Below are 27,709 nucleotides of genomic sequence, written 5' to 3' on the forward strand. Positions count from 1 at the left end.
GTTACGAGCAGACGGCAAGAGGAGAGGCGCGCGCGTCTTGCGGCAGGAGAGGCAGTAATTGCGTTATTAACTTAAAAGTGAGGTTCTCCAGAGGGAGAAAGAGAGAGGGAGGACCGGGGGCGAGAAAGGGAGAGGGGCGCGACGAAGAGGAGAGAGAAGGAGCGCGCGACATCAGAATGTTGCCGGCCGGTCTTTGCCGCGGAGCCCGCGTATTCTTTCGCGGCACCGTATATACCTGCGAAACGACAGCGCGGATACGGAATTGCAGGTGAACCGCCACGGACCCACCCGTGGCGGCACGCGATGAGAGACCGTGGATAAGATATCGTTATTGCTATTATGGCGGATCGACAGTGGGTCTTCAGATTGGCCGGCGTTAAAAAATAACAGAGCGCCTTTTTTCGGCGAGGCAAAATCGGTCGGGCCGAAGTGAGACTTTCTAAAGTCAAATCGGATGATTGGCCAGGAATTAAACTATTTTATTGGCCGGGTATTATGGCGGACGACGTGACGGGGGGTTTTCTCTTCTACGGGGTAAAATTTAATAATGAACTTCACGAATCGCGACAAACGTTTCGAACGGTGTGCGCGTCTGTGCGTTTGGTCTTTAATTAGACACTGGAACGGTTGTAACAAACGATGTAGATGAAGATAAACATAATACGGCGCCAATTGGGGTAGACCATGCGATTTCTTCTCGCGTGCATGAAATTAACGAGATGAGAAATTCCTAGCTAACCCTCTGCCACGAACAAACAACCAGATCGAGCAACGCGAGGAACGCTCGCGAGCAATTCCGTACTATCATTTCGCAAGTATGTACTGCGAATGGCGAGTAAAATCGTAAAACAAGAAAGAGAGGGAGAAAGCGAGAGAGAAATAGAGATATGCGGCGTTCTAATCTCGTTCAGTGAAACGAAAGATGATTGCATCTCGGTTACAGAAGAACAGTGAGAGGAATGTAACTATGTTACAACGTGCGTCGAGTAGCTTCGGGCATTCGGCGAAGATGTGTAGTGCGCATCGAAGAACACAAAGGCGAATTAAAAACGCGTCAAAGACCGAGTGCCTCTAGATAATATAAGAAAAATGAGAAGAGAAATGTGACACAATCAACGATTCTCCAACACCTTTTTACGCACTACCAAAATAATTTTATGTCCCTCGACTTACTATTCACCGCGTTATTTTGTCCAATTGTAGATGTCAACGACGTGGATCACAGGGCAATGAGAATTTTTATAACGAACGAACGTTCTTACTTGGCATTGCTACATTCGCACGGAATCGCGTTTATGCTCAGTTTTTCCAATAATATTTCTCGTTACCTATGATTGGCCTTATACCACGATTATATCAGGTAGGGAAGCACCGTGGGCCCGGTGCTTAATAGAGACGTAACGCCATACACAGTCACGTTACACAAAGCAGGGGGCTGAGTCACGACCGATCAATGTTACACGCGGTAGGCTCAACCTCCCAATCCTCTTTTTGCCTTTTGTCTATTGATAAGTCAATCAATCGCGATCGATCGTTCTTACCCGATCACGTCGGCGTGATTTATTTTCGTTTCCAATGAACGCAGCAAGTAAAACCACGATATTTTTCGTTTCCGTGCCAACCGAATCGCTTAGAAAGTATTCAGTATTTAAAATTAAAAATTAAATCGAAACTTCGCTCTCTTTAAATGATCGATATTAAATAATCAAATGTCACAAAGTATTAATTAAAGACGAATAGATGTACGTATATCGAAGAATATCCGTAAGAGGAGAGACACGAAACTGCGACGCGTCCCGCGTAATTGATACACTCGACGTAGAGGATTCCTCGAAGATTTTGACGTAGATCTTTTTTTATTCACGGCGTCTGGGGAGCAGCCATATTTTACACGTAAGTTATGCGTCTCACGTTGTACATTATTTTCCGGCTTTTGTCCGGCGAATTTAATGCCCGTGCCAGCCGAAATATCTCGGAAGGGAATCAAAGTACCGTGTCTCTTTCGTTGTACACGGACTTGAAGGACGCGCACTCCGGTGCGCGTATAAGTACCTCATGTTCCCACGCTGGAGCAGCCTCGAGGGCTTCCCATTCCGCTATCGGCTCCTCACATTGCCCGGTATCATGTAGGTATGTATGTACCTTCTCGTACTTGAAGAAGAAGGCGTATGTACAGGGTGTACCGGTGAAACATATCGAGTCGCGGTTTCGTGAGGCGAATTAACAAACGCCGAAGAGAGAAAGAGAGGCGAATTGCCTTCGAAGATTAACTTTCGTCGATCCGGCTAACGTAATCGGGTTTAAACATAGAAATCTCTTCACTTTGCCAGTGATAAATGACAATAATCAAGCCTTTTCAGTCGACGTAACATGCCTCAGTGGTCGAATTGGTGAGACGCCCGCCTAGAGAGTAGGGAAGTCCAGGTTCAAACCCCGGCTGAGGTAATAATTTTCGCAATACATTTTCTGTATTAAAACACTGGCCGGTTAATGTCGACTAGAAAAGCTTGATTATTGTAATCGGGTTTAGTTGACTTGAGAATGGCACGGCGAAATTGCGAAATGGATCGAAATTACGTTCGAACGGCGGAAACGTGGGTTGTTCGACGGCGAAATATTAGGTCGCCGTATTATTGTAATGCAAGGTCGTTATATTGTTATAATGTTAGTCGCTGAATTAAGCGCAACACTCACCTGGCAAATCTCTCTTTGTCCTGTACATTGTCATCGTCCAGTCTCCTATATTTACAGCCACTCGGATCATCCTCGTCGGATCTGCGAAATAAATAAAAAAACGCAACGCATTAGCCACCAGTCGTATTACGAATCCGTATTCACCGAACGTTACGGCACTGATTATTTTACTAATCGCTTATACACGGAGAGATCAATATGGTTACCACATGTCTAATTAGAGTTGGCACAACCCCAATAAGTAGTAATATTTGGTTGTCATACCTACATTGGTATGATAAGTAGTGGCGACAACTATATGCGTTTTGTGCAGTAAACTTAGTGAATGTTGCAACACAAAACAACGCAGATAACTAGATACCCCTACTATTTATACGGCAACATTTTAATTTTACAACGTCAGTGTTTTCTTGACCACACCTGGCATCTTTAATGATACAGAAAATTTATTGCGAAAAATTATTACCTCAGCCAGGGTTTGAGCCTGGAACTCTCTGCACTCTAGGCGGGCGTCTCGCCAATTCGACCACCGAGGCATATTATATGCAATAAATTTTCTGTATTATTAAAGATGCCAGGTATGGTCAAGAAAACACTGACGTTGTTAATTACCGCTGGCGACATTGACGAATTCTGATTAGTTGGTTTTAAGTTTAGTTATTTTTGCCTTAGCCGGTCCTTCCGTGTAAATTCGTCCATTGTTTTGATTTCGTGTCGTTGATTCATTTACGCCCATTTCTATCAATGCGGATTAACTTTAATCCCGGATTAACCAAGTTTTCCTCTTTTCTCAATTCCTAGAAACTAGGAAAGGATAAAAGGTAGGTTAAACCGAGATCGAAGATAATCTGCAATCGTGGAAATGGACATGAAACACTCTATGGGACTGTCCCGTAACAATACTCGAGAGTAGATTAAATTAAGTGAATGGTAAAAGAACGTACTAGCTACGCGGAAAGAAACATGTAGCTAAAACCTGCATGTGACAACTGAATTTCAGTTGTAAAATATGGACAGCTAATATTTAGTTGTGACTAAATATTTTGCTACTGTGCCTATTGTATTAGACAGCAAATCGTTTGCTGTGGTTTAGAAACTTACAGTCATGGCAGCAAAATATTTTTAGCAAGCCACGATTAGCTACGGCAGCGAAAACTTCTTTTCCAGTGAATCCAATACGTTAAGGGCAAATGGCTGCGGATAGTCGAGTTCGGCACCCGAAAGGAGCGAATAATAGAAATTCCGCGTGCGTCGCGTCACCGATACGTAAAGTGTAATCGCTTCCGGACTGCCAAACGTGACCGTGCCGTTCCAAAATTGGTCACCGGCAGGATCGCCGTCGTCGGCCATTCTCCCACCCCTTAAATCTGGAGCGCCCGTAACAGTAAGTGACGACGAGGATCTCCCGCGCGATATGCGCGCTCATTCATTCGATCGGCTTTTCCATTCAAGCTACCGTCGGATCGTAATGACCGTTAACGAGATCTTTCGCAGGGAAGAGCGAGCCGATTGTCATTCGGTCACGTGGCGTAAAGAAATTTCAGATGTTTCGTTCAATTCGCAATCGTCAGTTCCATGATACAAGGCTATTGTTGGTCCATCGTGACCATAACGAATCATTCAGCGAGAAAGGCAACGGCTAATTACGTACATCATTCAGCTTGATGACGCGAAGAGATTCCAGATATCTCTCTTAATTCGCGATCGTCAGGTTCACGCGAATTGTGTATAATACGAGTGTACGATACACGGGATAAAATCAACAAAATGCAATCATTGATTAATAGCGAATTCGACTGCTCGCACCAGTGCGCACTCGGTGCACACTAAGGCCTATTTATAGTAAATTTTTATAGTTAACTTTGTCTTATACACATGATCAAAGAGTATCTAGCCAAAAAATGATCCGTATGGATGCTATACAGATCGTTTTACTGATTAAATATTACAAGAGACGATCCTTAAATATAAGAATCGACTGTAAACAGGCCTTAGTGTGCACTCGGTGCGCACTAGTGCAAACTAGAGACCCTGACTCTTCTACGATCGTAGAATTGTGGAAGAGTGAGATAGCCTATGACGTTTCTCTCTCGCTCGCAGGAATTTGACGAACTCTTATGGCCAGTCTCTGATTACAGGGTCTCTAGTGCAAGCAACCGAATTCGCTATAATTAATCAATCGTCGAGTTCTACATACATATCTAATCCTTAATTAAAGGTTGAAACGAGGCGCACGATTATCACGTCGACAACGCGCTGAATTCGCCGAAGAAGCCCGGGAGCGAGAGCGTTTACGGGTCGGAGAACGGTGTGAGAGAAGAGGAACGGGGCCAGAGATAGAGAGAGAGAGGGAGGGGGGGGTAAGGGAGGAGATAAATCGAAGATCGATAAATCCGTCACCAATCGTCTCATTACCGGTGTAGAGCGTGTGTGCCGTCTCTACGGTACGCGAATAGAAAATTATGCTCTCATTGCGCGAGCGCGGGCTCCACGCTCGCGCGCAGAAACCCGGCCGATCGTCAGTCCGTATTGCACAGCGCCCGCGCGAGTGATGTACGATTCTGACCCTGAGCGAAAAAGCGAGACCCCTTTACTTACCGGCAACCCCCCCGCCCCGCCGTACCGCCGCTTCGCCCCATCCCGCCCGTGCCCCGCCGCGGAGGCCCCTCGCTCCGCCGGTGAACGTCGCGTTGAGGAGACGGTGCACGGCCTCTCTGCCTTCCCTCCTCCCACCCACCTCTTTCGTTTCCCCGGCGCAAAGACCACGGACCCAACACGGACTCGAGGGTAGGGATGGTGTAGGGCCCGGCAGCGAGTGTATCCGGGTATCGCGAGCGCGAGGAGGGTTGAGGGAGAGCCCTCCCCCCTCTTGACCCTCCGTCTCCCTCTCCGTCATCTTCCTGCGCGGGAACCTTCTCGGTTCCCTTCGGTCCCCACGTTCTCCGCGTTTCTTTTTTCCTGCTCCTCTTCCTTCTCGCAAGAGAGAGAGAGAGAGGAGGGGGGGGAGGGGAGCCACGGAGACTTATGGAGTACATAATGATGCGCCCCGCGGTATTACGTCGACTTAACGGACGCGTATGCGTGCCTCGCAAACGATGAAGTCGACGACGTCGAGAAGTATTCGCGGCGGGCGGGCAAAGCCTCGGGGGGCTAAAGTTTTAGAAGAGAGGAAAGGGAACGGACGTGTATGCAAATCAATCGCGAACGATTTGCTACGATTGACCGAGGGGGGGGGGGTGGGCGAGCATATCGATTTCCNCATCCGAGATACTAATCTCGTTACGTCGCGTTTTTAATTGCATTCGAATTTTCAATATTTCCATCCGGCGTACGTCGATTCTGCGTATCGAGCGCCGCTCCAAGTGCTATTTTAATTCAATCCACATCCGCTGTATACAAAATCCTTGGCTCGCATCATAAGCGAATATGAGGGCGATAGAGCTATAAATTCCGACCCCTCCTTCCTCCTCCCCCCCCCCCCCACCACTCTCTGTCCTGGACCGAGAAAAGTATCCGAGAGCGACGATAAAGTGAAAATTATGGGGGAAAAAGGCAGCTGAAGGCGAGAGAGAGATAAATGTGCGACGGGGAGATGTATGAAGCGCATAATGATGCGCAGCGCGGTATTACGTGTCGACTTTAATAGGTGTTTCGCAAATAGAAAATCTCGCGCGGTAGGCTTAGCGACTCTATTCTCTCTACGAGATTTATTTATGACGAACGAGAAGCCCGGTTTTTCAACACGCAACGTCTACGCACACTGTAGTGTTAAAATGATCTCGGGTATGTAATTACAAGTTAAAAATTGTGAGAGCTTGATCGATGACACTTTTATCGAAACGGCACGCTTTAATCGCGATTGCGCCAACTCCTTATTTAACCTTTGCGAAAAGGTACCGTCATGCCTGGATCATTACATGGTCGGACATTAGTTTGTAATATAATATAATAGATATTTGACACATATTCTCTGGCACGGAGCGTAATGCAAGTATTAATTTATAATTAAATGTCATGTTCAACATACTCTATGATTGCACTCTATGATTGCACGTTGCATCGATAAACATATATAATATTAGTGATTGCCGATCAGAAAATGCCACTAATTATTTTCCTGCAATTACGAGGAGAGCAGCTCTCGACCAGGGAGAAAAACTTGGCTACTAACTTCAGCATTGGTATCTCTCTCTTTTTCTCTAAGTTTACAAGTTGTATTAAAAATATAATTGCCGGATTACCTTGGTACGTACAATGAAATTACACCGTTGACTGTAGCTTCGGCGGGTCAGGCAACGCGTTAATCTTTCGGGTAATTTGAAGCAAACCTTTCTCCCGGGAAATTTAAGAGCCGCTAAACAAATAGGTCCGCATTCGTCGGCGAATGCATCCCTGAAATTGGATGCAAATCCGAGAGAGAGAGGGGATACGCGGCTTTGACGCCGCTCTACCATTACGGTAGTTTGACCCTTGACACGGAGGCGATTTGGGCAGTCCAGTTCGGAATTTCGGCGGCGCCGATTGAAGGACCGGACAGACGCAATGCACAATGTTACGGTGAAATGGCCCCTCTCTCTCTCTCTCTTCCCGTCCCTTTCTCTCTTTCTTTTTCTCGTTTTACGTGCTCCACGTACATTATAAGTAGACCCCGTAACGCGATCGGGAGGGTCGAGGGGGGCGGGGGGGCAGCCCCCGCTCTATTTCCCCGTTTACGCGCCCCGGAACGCCCGATAATTTGTATACGTCGCGAAAACCGTGGGAACAAAAGCGCCGATACTTCGGCGTACGCGGCGATCGTTATCTCCGCTATCGGGATACCGTCGTAAACTGTCGTGTCTTTTAATGTAGCCGTGCTGCGCGGGAATAACGAAACGTCGCTCGAGAGAGCGGACACATGTACCCGCTATTGCGATACGCGCGCACGCGGTATACGATGCATTTCCGTTTAGGTATAACGGGTTAATAATTCAGCGACACGATAGTCCCCCGCGAACGTCCGAGCTGTTTCATAACGAAACGTGGTGCCTGTTATACATTTTTATCGAGCGCTGACTGATAATTAGATACGAGTACGTTTAACGTGCGACTTCGTACGTGATTGAACACAATTATTTAATGTTACCCGGGTTCTTCGGTATTTATGGAATATTTGAGAACTGAGCGAAAATCAATCCAAAGAATAGAGACGGCTCCTTATAAACAAATTGGCGGGGGAGAGAAGGCCAATGCGAGTCAACGCAAGTATTCGTGCAAAAATGTCCAATATGAAACTTTGTATTGAATTTGTGAATTAATCATCGAACGTTTCGACCCATTTTCGGGTCATCCTCGGTGAGACCAAGATCAAAGAATTATAAGAGGTGTTGCAGGCAAAGTTTCTGCCAAATTTTTTGTGATTACGAAATTATTTATATCTCATTGTCAGTTATTTCAATCGAGAAATGCAAGTTTCACTTAAATTTTCATATAGGAATTATTAGTCGCGATATATGAAAATACGTGCGTTAAAAAGTTGACATTATTTAAGAAAGTTGACGGACACTTTGATCCTCGTAAAGCTGCACATATTTCTCAGCTCTGTCGTCAGTTTCGCACCTTTTTTTCTGAGAGTTTAAAGAGCCAGCCAGAAGAAAAAGAAATACGATACACTTTCGAAGAAGAAAAAGAAGAGGAATTCGTGTGACGTGTCCAGTTTACGGTGGCGCCTTTTTGCATTTTTCCGTATGGCGCCGAAGTCACGACTTGACCCTCTCGTATCCCCCTATCCCACCTTCTTTCGTCCACGATCGTATTCTTGCATTTACGTTCGCCGTTCCTTAAGGTTCACGTGTTACAACTACTCTTTTCTGCACGGGGCGCTAAACATATATCCAAATATCTTCTAAGAGAATACTTTATTTCGTACAGAGGGACGGGATATAAAATGCTTATTAATTTCTTAATTTAATTCTTAATATAAGTCATAATGTTTCAGTAAAGAACAAACATTTCCATAATTCCAAAATGGAGGAAAGTGTACGTCTCACATTATGAAAATGTTTGTCCTTTACTGAAAAATTATGACATGTTAAGAATTGAATTAATAAATTAATAAGCTTTTATTTATTAATAAAATTTGCATGGCTCAAATGCGATAAACACAAATTTGAAGGAATAGAGGACCGAGAGCCGTGACAGGGTGTAAGTATCCAAATATTTAATATCCTTAAATTCATTGCGAAAAATATTTTTCGCGGCAAAAAACTTTACTTATTAATCAACTCATTATCTCAACATTTCATAAATCTTCAATTCAAACATTACTTTTCTCACATTTGCGTGACTGATCAACTTGAATGTTATATCAACGGAGACAGAAAACACGGAAGAAACCTTTCCATTTATTTTATAAATCTGCCGAGTTTTCGCGCGTTGAATTCGGAGGAGGATCGCCGGGTATTCTCGGCGAGCGAAGAACCGGAAGAGAAAAATGAGGGAAGAAGAAGAAGATCTCAGCGGCGCGACGCGTCCCGATCGATCGCGGGCCGTGGAAAATCGTCACGGCAATCGGCGACGACGAGAGCCGGCAGGAGCGATCGAGGAGGTGGTGACCAATAAGGTCGCTGGAGAACGGATAAGAGTCGCGGAGTCGAAGAACGATGGACCGCCCCTCGCTGCGGCGGTAGTGCGCGAGGCTCACCAATGGCCACGCTGTTTTCGCCTTAATATGCAAGCCTGGCCGCCAGCATTACCGTTCTCGTAATGAAAAAATTACGTCACCCAGCCGCTTAGGCGTTAGACAGTCGATCGGCGCTACGAGACGCACCATCGCTGGACGTTCCATCGGCGCCAAGCTGATCCGAATGCCCGAGGCATTCCGTGACCGGTTCGATCTCGGGGCAGAAATATATATTGTTACGGATCTATCGGAAATTCGTACATACGGGGACAAACGGGTCGTCGATCAACACGGATCTGGTTACTTCGGATCAGGCGCGGGCCGGAATTTCCAAGAAAACGTTTTCATTTGCGTAATTTTTCAATCTCTCTTGCACGGTGCGATTTTGTTGCCAATAGATTTGGGCCCCATCGGTCGATTTCAAGCTTCTTTGTTACACCTCTGTTATTACACACACGCGATATTCTGTCGACGTAGAGTCTTGGTATCAGAGACCGCGATTGATATCTGCAGCCTTGGATTCATTGTTACACCGAATCTATTATCATAGATTCTCGATACTATGTATCCTTGACGCGATAAATACCTGCATTTCTGTGAGCCTCGGTATCTTGATATTATAGATCCGTGATATCACAGATCCGCAAAATTAGGGATCCCTGTAGATCGCAGATTGTCGGTATCGCATCAATCGCTGCCTCGGATCTCTAGTTTCAAAATGATTCTACGATGCCAAGGGCAACCGATTCTTAATGCCATTAATTTTCGCTATTGACTCGCAGCCGTAGGTCTTCCGTGTCGCTAACAAAGTGCCATGCATTTTGAACATTAGCAAAAACACGTGAACTCTTTATGTCATGTTTACTCCGCGCAATTTCGCCTGGTGTTATTTTTGTTTTAATAATTCGCAGAGTTTCCAAGTTTGTACTTCATCGAGCGATATATAGACGCCGACGTTGAGATTTGCTCGATTACGTTCCATCTTACGCCGGAACGGAACGGATCAGAAACTCAACCGTTTTCACGCCTGAGAAAATCCTTATTGTCTAAGGCGGGTTGGTTTGCCTAGAGCGGAAAGTCACGCGAATCGACACACAAGGAAGAGGAAATGAGAAATCGACTTAATTGCGCACGCCGTTTAGTACTTTTGTGCGTACAACAAACAACGATGCACAACTGACTGCTTCGCCTTCCTTCCGTTCTGGACATTCATTTTTATTCCATGTTATTTTTAGCGCTTCGTACTTCAATAGTAATTTACAAATCTCTCGGATATCAAACAGCAGAATAATAAATAATGGCGCAAGAGAAGGCGCAACAGAAGGAGTTGCAAGTTTTATTCCACATAATTTTACTGTCCCATATTTATTTTTAATCTATGCCGAATAAGAAGCCTTGAAGTCGTCATACCTGCTCGAGTTTTATTTCACATAATTTTACGATATCTCATCGCGAGTCGAAATTTTGGTACTATTTTGACACTTTTGAGGATAATTTACACCTACTTAGCTGATCTATGCACCTACATAGATCAGCAATAACCTACTTTGATGACATTATATTTTTACTCCTCCCTTGAATCTTTAATTCTAAAAATTTACTTTAGCTCCTACTTAAAAGGACCTACTTTAATGCTAAATTGGCAAAGGTAGAAACTTCCAACACTATCAGCTTTAAAGTAGGAGTAAATTTTGTACTTGCAGTTCGACCTCTTTTACTGTCTTAGGTCCTACCTATAACAGAATTAAAGGTTTAACGGGTCAAAATTTCGACTTGGGTACTTAGCTGATTTATACACCTACACAGACCAGCAATAACCCACTTTGATGACATTATATTTTTACTCCTCCCTTGAATCTTTAATTCTAAAAATTTACTTTAGCCCCTACTTAAAAGGACCTACTTTAATGCTAAATTGGCAAAGGTACAAATCTCCGACACTATCAGTTTTTAAGTAGGAGTAAATTTTGTACTCGCAGTTCAATCTCTTTTACTTCTCAGGTCTTACTATATAACAGAATGAAGGGTTCAATGGGTCAAAATTTCGACTCGGGATATTTTTATTTTTAATTTGTGCCTAACAAGAAAGGTAGAGAAACTCGCGAGATATTGAACGCCGATCAGTCTCCGTCGCGGTAATTCAATGGCGAAAAGCGACGAATTTCAACCTGCTGTCAGTTTCTTTTTCTTTTCCTCTATCTCTCGGTTCCCCATTCAACAGTTCCCTTGTGCGCGCACGGCGAACAGCGTGCGCACGTCCAGATGCATGTCGATCGTGTATGACATAAATATGCATCGCGGTCCGCGCGTACGGAGCGTTACTAACAGGGTCTTAATTATGAATGAAAATAATACGCGCGCGCTTCAATCTCGAAACACACTTTCCTCGGCGTCAAGCCATCCGGTTCAACGACTCCTGCGGCGGCGGAAGCGTGCGGAAAAATATCGTTCCCGCACGAGAACGAATATGCCGCCGATAATCACGGCCAGGCGATTTGTACGCTCGCTCGGTCTTCTCTCAGTCGCACGCTGACGTAATCGTGTCCGGGTGGCTCCAGTTTTGATTTTTGTTCAACTAAAAGTTCGAACGATCGTCAGAGTCGTTTCCACGACGCTTCGAGTTTTCAAACTGAATATCGAGAAACCCTAATATCGTAATAGAGTGCAAAAGCCCACATTTCTCTCTCAGTAACACACAAGGTTTCCGCTCTTTGTTTTCTCTTCAGGAGGAGGCTTTCTCACCCCGCACGTATCTAGGGTACCTTTTTTTTTACGGAACTCCCCGACTCGCCGAGTTTGTCGGACAAGGCGGCGGGATTCGGGAAACGACGTTATTGCGTAACGTAATGATCTGGTAATCGGTCACGTGGATTTGCGTTGGACCGGGCCGGCCGCAAATCTCCGCTACGTGACGAATTCCGCGACGAGCGGGTTTTGCCGCGTGCCTGCGCCCGCACGTGAGCGCGCCATCCGCACGCGCGGCGCTAAGCTCCTCGCATTAGTTCGCGCGCTTCTGCAATCGACGGCGGCAGTTTGTTTGCACCGCGGCGAGCGGTGCGCGTCGCAGCACCTCGCGGCAGCGCGAGGACGCGGCAGATCGAACGCACAGTGATGCCGCTGCGTAACACCTCATTAGCGCTCGAGGAAGTAAAGGCCGCGCGCGCCGCCCGTCGCGAAAATTCTTTCGCTTCTGCAACAGCAGCGGCGGCGGCGCACGATCGAGAAAAATCACCGTTTCTTCATTATCTCCCCTTATCGTTTATTTTTCATTGACACAGTTGTCGGTTTCACTATAGAGTTTCATTTTCTTAAAAATGTGAAAGAAAGAATACTCGAGATGCAAAATAAAGAACGATTTCTGATTATGTATATGTATAAGGGAAGGATCCTTCTATTATTTTAGTCAAGAGCACTTTTTAGTCAAGAGCACTTTGGAAAGAACAAAAGACATTGACAGCTATTACTAGAGTTTCATTCTCTTAAAAGTTGACTAGTTTTCACTAGAGTTCCATTTTCTTAAAACCGTGAAAGAAAGAATACTCGAAACACAAAATAAAGAACGATTTCTGATTATGTATATAAGGGAAGGATCCTTCTATTATTTTAGTCAAGAGCACTTTTGGAAAGAACAAAAGACATTGACAGCCATCACTAGAGATTCATTCTCTTAAAAGTTGACTAGTTTTCACTAGAGTTCCATTTTCTTAAAACCGTGATAGAAAGAATAATAGAAATACAAGATAAAGAACAATTTCTGATTATGTATTTAAGGGAAGGATTCTTCTATCATTTTAGTCAAGAGCATTTTTGAAAAGAACAAAAGACATTGACAGCTATCCCTAGAGTTTCATTCTCTTAAAAATATGATAAACAGAATAATCGAAACATAAAATAAAAACGATTCCTGACTGTATACATTTAACGAAGAAATCCATTCGTTATTAGCCAAGAGCATTATTGAAAAGAACAAAAAACAGATATCGTTTTATTCATCGTTTTTATAAAGTGGCTTTTAATATACAATTTAAATAACACATCTTTATGAAAAGCCAAGCTCGCGTTTGTCCTTCACGGTTTGAGATTCAGTGCCGTCCGTGTGCCCGTAAACATACTTTGTTTTGCATGGCGTGTGCGTGCGAGGATGCACGTATTAAATGCACGCCCCCTCCGCTGCCGTTCGATGTTAATTGCGCGCAGTAATCATTTTAACATACGTTCCAATTATGCGAATGCTATTTGGATTACATTTGCATCGTAAAAACTCCCGATGCGCGCCACCAGCGAAGCGCCTACGTCGCATTTAATATAGACGTGCTTTTTAATCTCGCTAATTAATCCCGTTTTATCTGTCAATAAAATTTATCGGCGGCGACGTAAAAAAAAAAACCTTTCATCGCAATTGTCGATAAAATTCCCACCTATCGCGCGACGGCATTTTTGTTAATATATATTTTTAGATATCTGGGCTTATCGCGCCGCACGTGCCTAGGACTATAATTATGAGTATCCTTCTCGTAATATCGTTTCGCCACGAGTTTCGTTATGGTTCCGAGAGATTATCGTTATCGTTGTTTCGATGACTGTACCCAAGTATCGCTTCGTTCAAGGCCGAGCGCGCGAAAAGTTTTTTTTATACAAGATACGCGTGTCAATCTTTATGTGCGGAGTACACTGCAGGAAACAAGCGGCGCGAATTCGATTAAAAATGTAGTTCGAGCCCGTAAACGGTAAGCAGGACATCTTAATCGTATCGTATTACTTTATTACAGAATGTCTTCTTCAAATCGGAAACAAGAACCTAAAAAGGGGGGGGGGTGGCAGTATTGCCTTTCGTTGAAATTAAGCGAAAAGCACAATCGTACAAAAAAATACGCTTCTGTTATCTGTTCAATTACAAGTCATGAACGTACTCTTCAGAATATCGTATCTGATTGTTTAGTACACGGAGAGAATTTTTTCTCAAAATTTATCCGGAAGATCACGTAATCGCGGGACATGGCGTTTCAAAAAGACTTTTATGCGAGTTTTTGAAATTTTACCAGAATGTAAGGTAAAACAAAAAAAACTCTCGTGAGGGTCTTCAAAATGCCACGTTGTCCCACGATTTGCAGGGTAATTTTAAGAAAAAATTCTCGCCGTGTACGGTCGTTTTAATTCCAAAAGTAGAACCTTCATTCAGATAGAGTCCGCCGAACCGTCTGCCCTCGCGCTTTCTCTTTCGTCAATCCAAGGAAAAATTCCACGCTGGTCCGATATCTAGTAAAATAATTCAGATCGAGTCGTGCCTCTCGGAACGAGGTGTGAATCTATTGAAAATTCTCACTTTGGCCGCACATCTCCCCGGAGGGTGAGCAACAAGTGAGTAAACATCCGTGCCACGGGTCCTCGAGTCCGCGCGAATCGTCGCCGTGCGATCGAACCGGACAGCAGCGCGCGGGTCCAAAGCTGCCAGCGAAACGGCAGGAATGTCGTGACACGCGTACGTCCGACCGCCAAGAGACGAGGCCGGGATCAATGGCGCGTGACTGCGTCGGGTTCGACGAGAGCGAGGCGGAGATATAATGGCTGAATGGGAGAAAAGGGAGAGACGCTCCCCTTCGCGCTCCCGTTTCGCCCCGGAGCGTGGAACCGGGGGTGATATTTCCGACCAGACCGACCTTTCACCCCCATCGCAGAAACACCGAGCGGCGCGTACGACGCTTCTAAACTAGGGGAAACGCCACAGACTTCTGGATACTACTAGACTGCTTCGAGTTGAAAAGGCAAGAGCTCCGCCCATGTTTTGTTAGGTAAATAAAGTAGTACGCAAGTACTTGTATGTAAAGTACTACTTGATTTATCTAACAAGACATGGCGGAACTCTTGCCTCGCTCCTTAGCTCGAAGGTAGCAGTCTAGTAGTGTATACAGTACCGGCCAATAATATATCACCTTTCGATATTTGGAGCATAACTAATTTTACAGTGCTCGAATGAAAAATTCGAAAATCATGATGTACTCTGTCAAATTTCCATGCCCTTCGTGTACAAGATGTACCTGTAATCGGGTGTCTACTGTAAAATTTTGAGCACATTCGGTGCACTTCGACGAAAGTTATGCTCAGAGAACGTAAAGGTGATGTACTTTTGGCCGGTACTGTTAGAAGTCTATGGGAAATGCGCGAGTGAAAAGTTTGGAGTACGGGGAGAAACGTCGCGCCGGCTCGGAAGCACGTCGTATCGGCGAGAGGAAAAATATTTAGCACAATTAAATCTTATCTGAAAGCGACGAATAAAAGATAAAATTAAGAAAAATGAAGAAAGATACTGTAATCAGTAAACCGTACGTGCGAGCTCGTGCATAGGAATTATTTTACGTTCGAATTTTTTTTCCCCGACGTCGTGTTCGATGTGTACGCTGAGATATCCAACCAGTTAGTTGCAGCGAAAAACAAATTCGTTACGCGAGCTGTCCGTCGACGTGCTGATGCGGATGAAAACTTGCTGATTCCGCAATAACATTCTGTATAAAGACCAACAATAATACGCGACGATGACGGGCATGGAATGAAATTACGCGACGTAAAGCTATACTTACATTTTTCACACATTTCTATTGTCAACGGGGACATTTCTGAATTGCTCTTAATAGATCGTACTTTTTTTTTATCGAATTGCAAATTTGAGCGTTCACGCAACTACAATATATTAAATAATGCCGCAAACACAATACTGATTTAATTTATTTTTGAAAATCGATTTTACCTCAAGTTTAATTCTGCCTCCACTTTAAGATACATTAATCGATAATATCATTTAAAATATATTCGAGCATCTTTTTTTCAGAATTTTTTAACTGTCCGATAAGCGCCCCGCCTTTTATGCCGAGATTTGCCGAAATAATAGAACTCTGTCTCAATTTAAAGAGTACGACTCCTACGCTCTTCTCACTCTTTTCCTCCTCTCTTTTTTTTCTTCCGCGCGATCGCGAAACAAGCGCATTCTGCGAATTGTTGGCATCACGTCAGAATGACTCGTCGGCTGATGAATTGCAATGTGGCGAGCGCTAATTGAAGGCGTGCGATTAAGACGGCTGAGAGTTTGTACGCCTTAGAATCTCTGTATTCGCAAAAGTTTCGACGCGATCGAGACTCGCGTAAAGTACGACAGAGATAAACGTCGTGAAAATTATCAAGTCCGATAACCGCGTTGTAAAAAGTATTTTCATATTATACATTTATACGTATACAATATAAAGGCGCTTCTAAAAGGACAAAGCAACCGCGCGTAACGATCCGACCCCAGTGTATATTTTCCCAGGTAGATCAGGGAGAATGGAAATTCAAAAAATTCCCTGCGCGCGCGTCCACCAAAGGTCCACCAAACCACCACGTCCTAAAGACAAAGGAGGGGAAAAACGTATACAACGACAAAGTAACGGTGAAACGTGGGCCTTTTTACCTCCGTCGTTTCGACTGCGTCTCCGCGTGGGCCTGCTGGACCTGATGGGGCGACAGGTCGGGCCCGTAAGACAGAAGTTGACTTCCCGTGGTGACGGGACAGGCGGGCGGGGGCGGCGGTGGCGGCGGCGGGCCCAACTGGTAGCCCACCGTGGCGGACGGGGGCGCGTAATGCGAGGGGCCCGGACCCAGCCCGACCCCGTAACCCGCGCTGCCCGCCGACCCGCCCCCGTACATGCCGCTGCTACCGGGATACTCTATTTTGGCGGTTTTCTTTTGCCGCTGCCGGCCGACGTCGGAGTAAAACGCTCCCTCGCCGTCTCTCCCGAGGAGTCAGCCGCGGCGCGCGAGCTAATTCCCCATGTCGCCGCGGCGAGATTACGCTCGTCGTCGCGGCTTCACCGAGATCGTCGTCGAATCGCCGTCCTGTTACTTGGAGATTATCCACTGACGCACCCCCGTGTCTCTCGTCGCAGAATATCGCGCCCGTATTGTCGAGCTAATCACACGTTACTCTTAAATCACCGACTCGTCGTCCTATCGTCGACCGAGATTATTCGCTCCGCCGCACTTTTCTACTTTTAATGACACACGTACACTATCACCCGTTGGAAAAAGAAAACCTTACTGCACGATAAACAAGGCAACGTCGTTCACAGCTTCCGCACACTGTACTCCGTATCTTATCCTCGTCGGTTCGTTACACACAATCCCAGAGTCGGCGAAATGTTCGTCACATTCTTCTAACGCGACGGGGGAATTGGCGATAAAACATGGCTTCCACCCTCGTTTCTTTATCGCGTCTCGTCATGTTGCGCCTCGGTCGACGGTGAAATAAAAAAGAAAATATCTTGACGGTTTAATAGCTCGGGCGCACGATTTCGAGATTCCCGATGCAGAAAACTCGTTCGACTATGCTGCGCTCGCCTTCCACCGAATTATCTTGTCATCTCGTTACCCGGAGCAAGATGTAGATCTACCATCGGTCTACCAGGCAGTTTTGTACTTCGCGTTTCCCTCTTCAGCGTTAGTCGGGGATACTTCAGAGTTTCGAAGGCCTTTGTATCTAAATTCTACTCACGTTCGCGCTCGCGTACTTCTTCACCGATCTCGAAAGGGCGCGCGGTGGCGCGCTTTAATAATTTATGCCTTAATCATTTTATATTCGCTTATTTTGTCCGCGCTCTTCAAAAATTTATCCCACAACATGCTCGATGGGCGACGAGAGAAAGGCGAGACAAACGCTCGACTCGATAATTGACCGATAATTCCGCGCGGCAGTTTCCATCAATTAACGACTACTCGAGGCTGCGTAACACCTGATCCACGAAATGTGTGGCAAACTTTCGACGAAGACGCAGACGAGCGAATGCGAGAGCCTCATCTTGGATTGCTCTACATCTCCCGGAATTGTCTTTATCTGTGACTGAGCAGTCCCGATGCTTTCTCTCTTGGTGCACACGCGCTGCAAAATACAATTTTGCTCCTCCACTCCGTTTCTATCGTGGAGGATCCTCCAAGTTGACGTACACGAGGACGGCGCCGTTGCCGCCGCCAACGAGCGACCTTCTTCCCCGCGCGCCGAAGGTGTCGCGGCTCGAACAAAAGTCGCTTCTCCCCGAATTCCTCGGGTTTCGCCGGTCAACGCGACGGCACGATTAATCGACCAGGAAAGAAAGCGCGGAGAGGCAGAAGAAGCTCCGTCACGGAAGTGCGCCTCCGGCGCGCGGCGATTTCGGTTTTGGAAAGCGTCAAATCGGCCACTTTCACGAGGCGAGCTCTATTCGCTTTGCCAATAACTAGTTTGCCCGCTCTATTAACTGCTGTTTGTTTCTCCGGCGTTCTTCCAAGGGCGACCGTTGCTGCTCGCTCCCGGAGAAAAGTCCTCCCCGGGTCCCACGGAGAACCTGGTCGCGCGGAGATCGTCACGAGATCCTCGACCTCGCGCGATTCTCGACCTCGTCGCTGCACTCGCGCCGAATTTCGCACGCACCGTCGCGCACGATCCGCGGGACAACAATCGCGCCGATCTCACCCTCGCCTCGCGGCTTCCTCGCAGCGACGGCCATCGCGCAGAGGCGATTCGTAGGCGTTCGTCGATCACCTGTCCCGGGAAACACTGTTCGGGGCCATTCGGCCGATCGCACGGAAAGTTGAGCGAGGCGAATTAGCTTTTTTTTCGAAACGAGAGCCAATTTCGTACGTGATCGAAGTTAAGAGCCTGTCCTCCCTTGCTTCACTAGACGCGCGTCACTGCTCCTCGGAAATGTCTCGTCGATCTGTTTGCTCTTCTCCTAAGTCGTTATTTATGTATATTTTGAACGTGTTGAATGGTTGACTCTGGCGAATCTAGTCGCGCGCACGCAAATCCTCGTCGTGCCGGAAATCATGCGGCGCGGATCAGTTGGTCTCCGAAATCGTCCGCGGTCGAACGTTCGGATCCAGCGTTACGTTTGTTCCATATCGCAAAATGAACTCGTTCGAAAGCAACTCAGCTGAGCTTGCGTAACGAGAAACGCGCGCAAATCGCAGATGCGTCGAATTCCCCGCGTAAAACCGCGCCACAAAATTCCTCGGCGACGCCGCGGTCACCGGCAACAGGAATTAATGAGTCTTTCCTCGTTAAAATCTCTAACGAGTTCAATCGCAATGAAATCGCATGCCTTCCTCCAAAATTCAGTGTCTGCTGCAGAGTCCACGAAAAAGTCGATTTTTCCTCAGAACGACTGAAATCCTCGGCGATAATCGAACCGTTGCTCCTTAATCGGATACTTAAACTCCACGCATTTAATTTTCAACACCGAAATAACTTTTCTTAACTCGTGCAGGGTCTTCAAGCTTTTCCAGCTACGTCTGCTGAAATGCTACGATCAATCGAAAAGATTTTGTTTCTTCCACAAAAGTAGCCCAGCTCACTGAGCGAACCACACCAGGCGTCCAATTTTCGGCGCCAAAGTCCCCCCGCGGCGCACTCTCGGACAACGATCGTCGCGTCGCGGTCTCGATCGCGATCGATGAGGACCCGCGGGGCGAGGTGTGAGGCGAGAAAGACCTTTCGCGGACGCACGTATGGACGTATGGACGGACGGACGGACGGACGGATGGGTCGCCGACTAGCCACCACCCACAACTCGCTAGTGACTGATTCCACCATAGCCGCATAATGTGCTGCTGCGGTATACCCCGGTGAGGACTATCACTTCTCCCACCAGAGAGCCCGGGACAGCCACCGTTGCGAAGCCACGACTTTTAACCAGGATGCATCGCCGCCGCTCGATCGCTCGCGAGCGACGGACCACGGCGTTTCGGGGGACTGTCCCTTGATTTTTTCCCCGAGATTAAGGGTCGGAGCACAAAGCAACGTAACAGCTCACGACAAAGACGCAGGCGTAAACGCAGATAGCGCACAAAGTTTGGCGTAAATGTAACGTCATATGCAATTGGAGGGGAAGTACGACATACGAAGCTTGTGCGCTAATCTACGTAAGCTATTACGTCGCTCTGTGCCATGCTCTGACCCTAAAACCAACGGCACACGGTACTATTTTTCCTACTGGATCGTTTACGAGAGCCAGTAAGGATTCAGAGTTTTAAGCCAACGCCACACGATACTGTTTTTCCTACTGGATTGCTTGCGAGAGCCAATAAGGATGCAGAGTTTTACATCAGATGACTTAAAGCTGAATCTTGATTGGCTCTCGCAAGCAATGCAGTAGAAAAAAAATAGTATCGTGTGCCTAGATCAGGTGACTTAAGGCTAAATTGGCTCTCGTAAGCGATCCAGTAGGAAAAATATTGTATTATAGTATCGTGTGCCGTTGGCTTAATTCGAGAGATCTCGTCCCCTCGAAACCCCTCGACCTGACTCTTTTCTCACTCGACTTCTCGCATTCTTCCGGTGTTAATTAAAATCCGACGCGTTGACGTATACCTGTATTCTGAATCCTCTTTTGTCGTTAAAAGTGCCGGGAAAACATTTTTTCAGTCAACAAAGAATCCTTCGAGGCTAGTTTTAGCAGATAAAAGAGGATATTCGGAATATGGATCGTTGTATCTAAAGTTAGATCCCCTCATTCAGCGTCGCTGCTTGTGGATAAGAACACAATTGGAGAACCGAAACTTATTAATATTTCAAGAGACCGCTACGGACGCGAGAGAAAACAAGCAACCGAAGTGTTTTATCCTCGAGATTCTTCCGATTACTTGAAACTCACCCGGGGAGAGTTATCCTTCGTTCGATTACATTTAAATCCCGCGACATGGTAAAAATGTGAGAGTTCAGAACGATTTTTTTTATACGCGATACACACGCAACGGCGAGAAATTGATAAGAAGCGAGCGTACGTGTCGGAGCGAGCGGGGACGGTAATAGAAAGCAGAGCGGACGTATTCAGTCTTATCGCGCCGAAAGGATCGTGGCAGGGCCGGGTCCGACAGATCGGAAATTCACGATATAAGGAGGGTCGCGGGGAGCGTGTTGATACAACGGCGGTTGACATTTGCGCGTCGCCTCGCGTGTCGTAGCCCCGCGGCAGAAAAGTGTTTTCGAGAAAGAGACCCGCGCGCCGGCGAGAGTAAGGCTGATGGGAGAGAACGATCTGTTTACGACTGCTTAGTCGTAGCGGAGAAAAACGTAAGTCGTAAAAGGCTATTGTGTACGACTTACGTTTTTCTCTGCCGCGCCTTACGTCTACGACTAACAATAAGACAGTCTCAGACTGATTCTACAATAGTCGCAGTGAGTCGCAAGCCGCAAGAAATTGGTCGATTATTCTTCTCATATTTGGCTGTGATTGGTCGCTTTCTTGCGACTTGCTGCGTCTACGGTAGAACCAACCTTAGGGCCTGAGCAGAAAGATCGTCGTAAGTGTTTACGATTCCGTAATAAGACGCAAGTCAATGTGACAGTCTTGCGATAAATACAACATACGTCTACGACAATTCTTTGTGCATTGACTTCTGACACAGACTTAAGCCTTGCGACGGCATCGTAAACGGTTACGACAATCTTTCCGCTCAGGCCCTTAAGCGGATCGTTCTCTGCCATCAGCCTAACGCGCGGCGCCTGCGATAGCCTCAGGCTGATGGCAGAGAACGATCCGTAAACGCTTAAGACTGTCTTATGTTAGTCGTGGACGTTAGATAAGGCAGAGAAAAACTTAAGTCGTGTACAATACACTTTCACGACTTTCACGACGGCGAAGTTTTTCTCGGTCTTATCTTACGTCTACGACTAAGACAGTCTAAAGGCCGAATCAGACTAACAATTGCCGACTCGAATTGGATTGGAATTGGAGAATAACTATTGTCCTCTACACGGAGAGAACTTTCTCGAAAAATTTATCCAGAAAATCATGTAATCGTCAGACAACACGGCAGTTTGAAGAACTTTATGAGAGTTTTTAAAATTTTATTATACCATACATTTTACTAGTAATTATACTTAGTTTACATTTTACTAGTGAAATGCATGGCAAAGTTCCAAAAACCTCTCATAAAGTTCTTCAAAATGCCATGTCCCACGATTTTCAGGATAAATTTTAAGAATAAATTCTCTCCCAATCCAATCCGTGCCGGCAATTGCTAGTCTGATTCGGCCTTAACGCGCGGCGCTTGCGATAACGAAGCGTTTTCTTGAGCGATGTCGCAACGCGGGCCGCTCTCGCCGCGGCTCGGCGCGGTATTGGCCGAGCGGTGCGGCGTGGCACAGCATTGTGAGCCGGGGTAGCGGCGGAGAATTGCCTACCGTGTATTATGTGTGGCGAACGCCGTAACTGATCCCGGCGCTGCATCATTTCTCGGAACTGCGTCAATCAAGCGCGCGACACCCAAGTTCGCCGTGTGCGTGTAACCGGTAACACGCGGCGAAATTTCACCGCGATCGTTAACGCCGGGGCGGCTATTTTCGTCTCGCGCGGACGATCTTTTCCCTCGTTCCACCCTCGCGCGAAGGCTCGACACGAAAAATGCAAAAAAAAAGAAAAGAAAGCGTTCGCACTTAACAATTTTGTTTCTATTATTTCGAACGCGAGACACGTCACACGCGTAAGGCTGGTATTACATTTGGCGTACAAATTTGTCGACGAATTTGCGTACCGATTGGTTGCAGGATGAAAACAAATTGTCGAATCTTAAGAGACTTTCTATCTGATCAGTTTCGGAGCCGATTTTTTCAACCTCTTGGTAGTTAAATTGTACGTCTTTGTCTATTTTGCAGGAAAAACAAAGACACACGCGTGACTTGAACTATCAGTTAACTTACCAAGAGGTGGAACAACCGGCCCCTCAGTCAATCAATACGCTTTAAAGGTTTGTCGCACGACAAGTGAAATAGTACTCCAAGAATGTTATTTCTTGAAATCTTCACTTGGCGCCTTTCTACGCGCCATCAAAGTCTTCGTTCGGCAAAATATACCAACGCGCAGCTTCCATTTGTGCACGTGGACTTACATCTGAGATACTTAAATGCAGGCCGATTAAATGCTTAAGTGACTCGCGCAAGGTCAATTGTCTCGTGCAAAGTTAAGTACATGATTGTGACTCACCCTATGTGGACAGCACTGCGCTTCTGTGCCATTTTGTTCGGGTCGCTCCCTGCACAGAAAATAATGCACGTTAGCGTGGTGACAAAACAACGTCCTTGCAAGGCTCGACTCGAAGGCGTTCCAGAAGGTACGAAAGCGAGGGATAAACCGCTGAGGGCATTGTGGTGTACATATTACTAGGCGTCACTCGCCTTTTTCGGGACATCAAAGCCTACGTCCACGACGCTAGAACTCGGTCCAAGTTCTAATTACGAGAAATGTGCAGCCAATCACCTTGCAAGGTTACTCCATAGAGCTGTAAGTTGATTGGCTGTACATTTCTTGGGGAGAATTCTCTCTCGGAATTCACCCTGAAAATCGTGGACAGTTGCGAGACAATGTGGCCGTCTCGAAGAATTTTCTGAGAGCTACTTGAAATTTTACCATGTGCTTCAGTAAAATTGATTGAACGTCTTTTCTCGTGATGGACGTTGATTGCTCGTCGCAGCGGATACCAGAGAGCTCTCGTACAATTCTCCGAAACGCCACGTTGTCCCACGACTACCGTGATGTTCAGGGTAAATTCTACAAAGGGGAACTTCTCTCCCCACTTACATTTAATGCTCTATATCGTCCCGTTACATGATTTACATCATCTCGAGATAAAAGGCTTGTTTCCTGTTGCTGCAATAAATTAGAGTACAGGTCTGTGTCCACGACGCCAGAACTTGGGCCAAGTTCTAGTTCCGAGAAATGTGTAGCCAGTCGACTTGCAGCTTCCATGGAATAGCTGCAAGTTGATTGGCCGCACATTTCTCGAGACTAGAACTTGGACCACGTTCTAGCGTCGCGGACGCAGGCCTTTAGACAAGTATATTTTTTCTCATCTTAGCTTACTGCACTAGTTCGCCAGTGCAGGAACAGAAAACAAACCGAAAGATGGACAACAGTCTGGTGACTACGATTGGACGACGCAGTCGAGCTCGAGAACCAGTCGCATCTATGTCGTTCGACATGTTAAATGCTACAATCGATCCTCCTTTCTTCTCCCGCTTCTAGAATCAAAACCGCGTGTCAGGTGAGGATTTTCGCTCAGGCAACAGTTCGTCGACTATCGCTGCAACAGCCTCCCACCGCGTCAGTGCCAGCATCGAAACAACGCTAACCATAGTAGGTGGACTTTTATTATCGCGCCTGGTACGAGGGTAGCCGAGAGATCGTCAGCCGCTATTCGACCGAGCCCGGAGTTCATTCCGCCTGGCCGTGCACCCCGCGCGGCAAACTGGAGCAATTTAGGCGGAACGTGGTAGTCGCGTCCGAATAGCGCGTGCACGCGCGAGCGGGGAAGAAAATGGCAGGGAAGCGAGCCCTCGCGCCTACCGCGGGGCCGTCGCGCGGCTCCTCGCCGCGGTAGGCGAGCGGTTCCACGAGCCCGACGCGCGGGCGGACGAGGTAACAAAACCCCGCGGCCGATTTTACCTGGAATAGAATGGGCGATCGAGGATACCGTGAACATTCAGCCGGAATTTCCTGTTGCCACGGTGCGACGGAAAAACGGGGCGCGCTGGGGGCGCGAGAGGATATCGACGCGGGCGTACGGCGGCTTCCACACTCCGCACCGACATCAAAACTGGGTGTTTACACTTGGCAGTCGCGCCATTTTGGAGTTTCCACTCGGCTCCGGGGTTTTATTTTCACGCACGCACACGGGGGCCCCACGGGAGCGCCGCGGGACGACGGAAAGCCGTGCGCGCGCGATCTGTCGGCGGCGCGGCGCAAGATCCCGGTGCCAGCGGGGCCCCGGATTCGTCGGATTCTCGGCAATCCGTTGATACGGCAGATACCGCCCCGTCGGCCCCGATCGTCGCGGCGTCCGGATCGGCGAGGCGGGATCGGGCGCGCGGATACTCCGTCGAGCCGGTCGAGAGGCGTCTCCGGCGCGCGGACTCCACGGGGCGACGAATAAATCCGCCGAGAAACGCGCGGATCTACCGCGGGCGCGTACACTGACTGTCATCAGTCGAGGCCTTTTTTGGGTGTAGATAAGCGCGCCATCTCTAGGCCTCCCGCGTGAGTCTCTTCCGGAGATCGAATCCGGAGAGACGCTCAACATGTTTGGACAATGGACAAATAACAGACGCTCCCCAGCAAGGGTTGACACGGTGTAACACCGGAGAGAAACCTGAGAGCGGCCACGCCCGCGTTTTACTTGAATGCTGCTTTGGGAGGCTGCTTTGCACGTCCTTACGCCCATTTTTACTTTTGCAACTATTTCGTTACGCATTTTCTGACTCTGTCGATAAAGGGAGCTTTCCAGCAAGCGACACAAGTCGACATAAATGTCGTTCTGTCTTTCTTCGCATTCAATGAATAATAAAGACAGAACGACACTTGTGTCGACTTGTGTCGCTTGCTGGAAAGCTCCCAAAGTTTCGTGTCTGTGCTGTGCGTTCTGACAGCTATTTCTTTTAATTTACAATGGCCGCGTTCAGCAGACACAACTGTTGAGTGAGCGCTCAGTATGATTGGCTAATACTTCTAGATCCAGCCAATCACTTTAAGAAATCATTGAGCGCTCACTCAACAGTTGTGTCTGCTGAACGCGGCCATTGTCTACATGAAAAAAGTTGATGTAAACATCAACTCGCGTAAACTTACACGGTTGGTGTCGCGCGCGTGGTTAGGCTTGTCGCTTATACTTAGTCGCTTATACTTGGCGCGAGACACTACCGTGTCTCGTGATGTAGGTGATTTATGTTAATGTAATTTTGACATTTGCAGCACAATTCTGAACAATAGGCGTAGCATTTACATGTTATGTAAATTATGGCGACTTAATGCTCGATGCTGTAATAATCGACTATGATTGGTCAATTCTTATCTGTCTGACGGAATTGACCAATCGCAGTCGATTATTCTCAAGGCTACGACTCTGCGACTCTCATTGGCTGCGTTCAGCAGACACAACTGTTGAGTGAGCGCTCAGTATGATTGGTTAATACTTTTAGATCCAGCCAATCATATTAAGAAATCACTGAGCGCTCACTCAACAGTTGTGTCTGCTGAACGCGGCCATTGTAAACCCAGCGTTATGCTATGCATATGCAGCTATGCAATTTTGTGTGCGATGGCCCACAGCCCCAAGCTGTGCTTCCCGCTTATCGCTATGTCGTTATCGCTTAGCAGTGTGCAAGGGCCGATGAAGAGACCCGGTACTGGTCGGTGCATCATCGAAGGGTCCGTTCGCACGAGCTCGTCGTTACGTATGTTTCGTCGTCGCGTTTCGCTGGTGCTATCGATTCCCGATCAATATCGAAAAACCGGAGACTCGAATTCCCATCGGACGCTGCGATTTCGCGCGCGCGTGAGGGTGCTTTCACATGGGGCGTAAGTTGCGTAGCGTAACCTGCGTATCACCAATCACAGGGTCATGCTGATAGAACCGTTTCAATAATTCCGTTGAACTAGTCCTGCGATTGGCGATACGCAGGTTACGCTACGCAACTTACGCTCCATGTGAAAGCACCCTGACGCGACTCGCAATGCCCGCGTTGCGAACGCGCCCTAAAGGTGCTATTACATGGAAGCATCGTGCGTCGTGCGTCAAGCGTCAAACGCGCGCGCAGCACCTTTGCGCAGATGTCTAAACGTGCAGATTTCAGCGTCTGAGGCCTTCACACATAAAATTCCGTAAGGACGTAAAACGTAAGCGTAAGAAAATCAACAGATTGGATTTGCTACTGCTTGCGTCATTGCCTTACGTTCTCGACTGTGATTGGTCGATTTTCTTATGCTTACGTTTTACGTCCTTACGGAATTTTATGTGTGAAGGCCTTTAACGCTAAAAATGGCCGGCTAGTGGCACGTGGTGGCACGTCGATAAACGCCGTAGAGGTTATGGTATACACTATTAACATAGAAAATTTATACGTAATCATATTCCGTACAGATATTATTATTTTTGGTAATATTTATTATATAATTCCATGGTTATTTATGGGTATTATATAAACCATGGTTACGTTCTAATATGCGCCAATTGCGGAATTACATAATAAATATTACCAAAAATAATATCTGTACGGAATATGATTATTCGGCTGCAAATAATAAAATACAAAACAATACCTAATGTCGAACGGTGTCCTACAATTACGTTTAATCCGAACCGCCTGCGCGGATTCCGCTGGATCCCTCTGGATTGCCGCATTCCTCGGCCTTTCCCTCCGTTCCGTCGCCGCTCGCTTACCCCGTCGATGCCGATTTGAACGAGAGCGCAGCAGTGATATCAGATTTGCGTTTCTGCCACCTAGCCACCGCGGTAGTGGGGGATGGCGCGTGGTGGAAATTCGGCACGCACACAATCACGCGGTCGTGTAGCGGTCGGCGGGCTACA

The 27,709-nt window shown here is 47.0% G+C and overlaps 1 protein-coding gene across 6 annotated transcripts in view; it reads right to left on the minus strand.

The window, feature by feature from the left end:
* Positions 1–27,538, minus strand: part of LOC105559437 (aryl hydrocarbon receptor nuclear translocator homolog) — a 50,299-nt gene extending 22,761 nt beyond the window's left edge. For 5 of the 6 annotated variants that reach the window (XM_012007712.1, XM_012007711.1, XM_012007708.1 and 2 more), the window contains exons 1-3: positions 27,442–27,538; positions 23,335–23,383; positions 2,695–2,775 (exon numbers count right to left, since the gene is read on the minus strand). In XM_012007712.1, coding sequence (XP_011863102.1) covers positions 2,695–2,775; positions 23,335–23,383; positions 27,442–27,523 — 212 coding nt within the window. In that variant the 5' untranslated portion in view covers positions 27,524–27,538. Of the gene's footprint in view, positions 1–2,694; positions 2,776–23,334; positions 23,384–24,792; positions 25,086–27,441 lie in introns of those variants that run through there. The other variant, XM_012007713.1, reaches the window with a different exon arrangement.
* Positions 27,539–27,709: the final 171 nt, after the last annotated feature.

The sequence above is a fragment of the Vollenhovia emeryi genome, unplaced genomic scaffold (genome assembly GCF_000949405.1).
Source record: "Vollenhovia emeryi isolate VEMERY1.0 unplaced genomic scaffold, V.emery_V1.0 DF939271.1, whole genome shotgun sequence".
NCBI lineage: Eukaryota > Metazoa > Arthropoda > Insecta > Hymenoptera > Formicidae > Vollenhovia > Vollenhovia emeryi.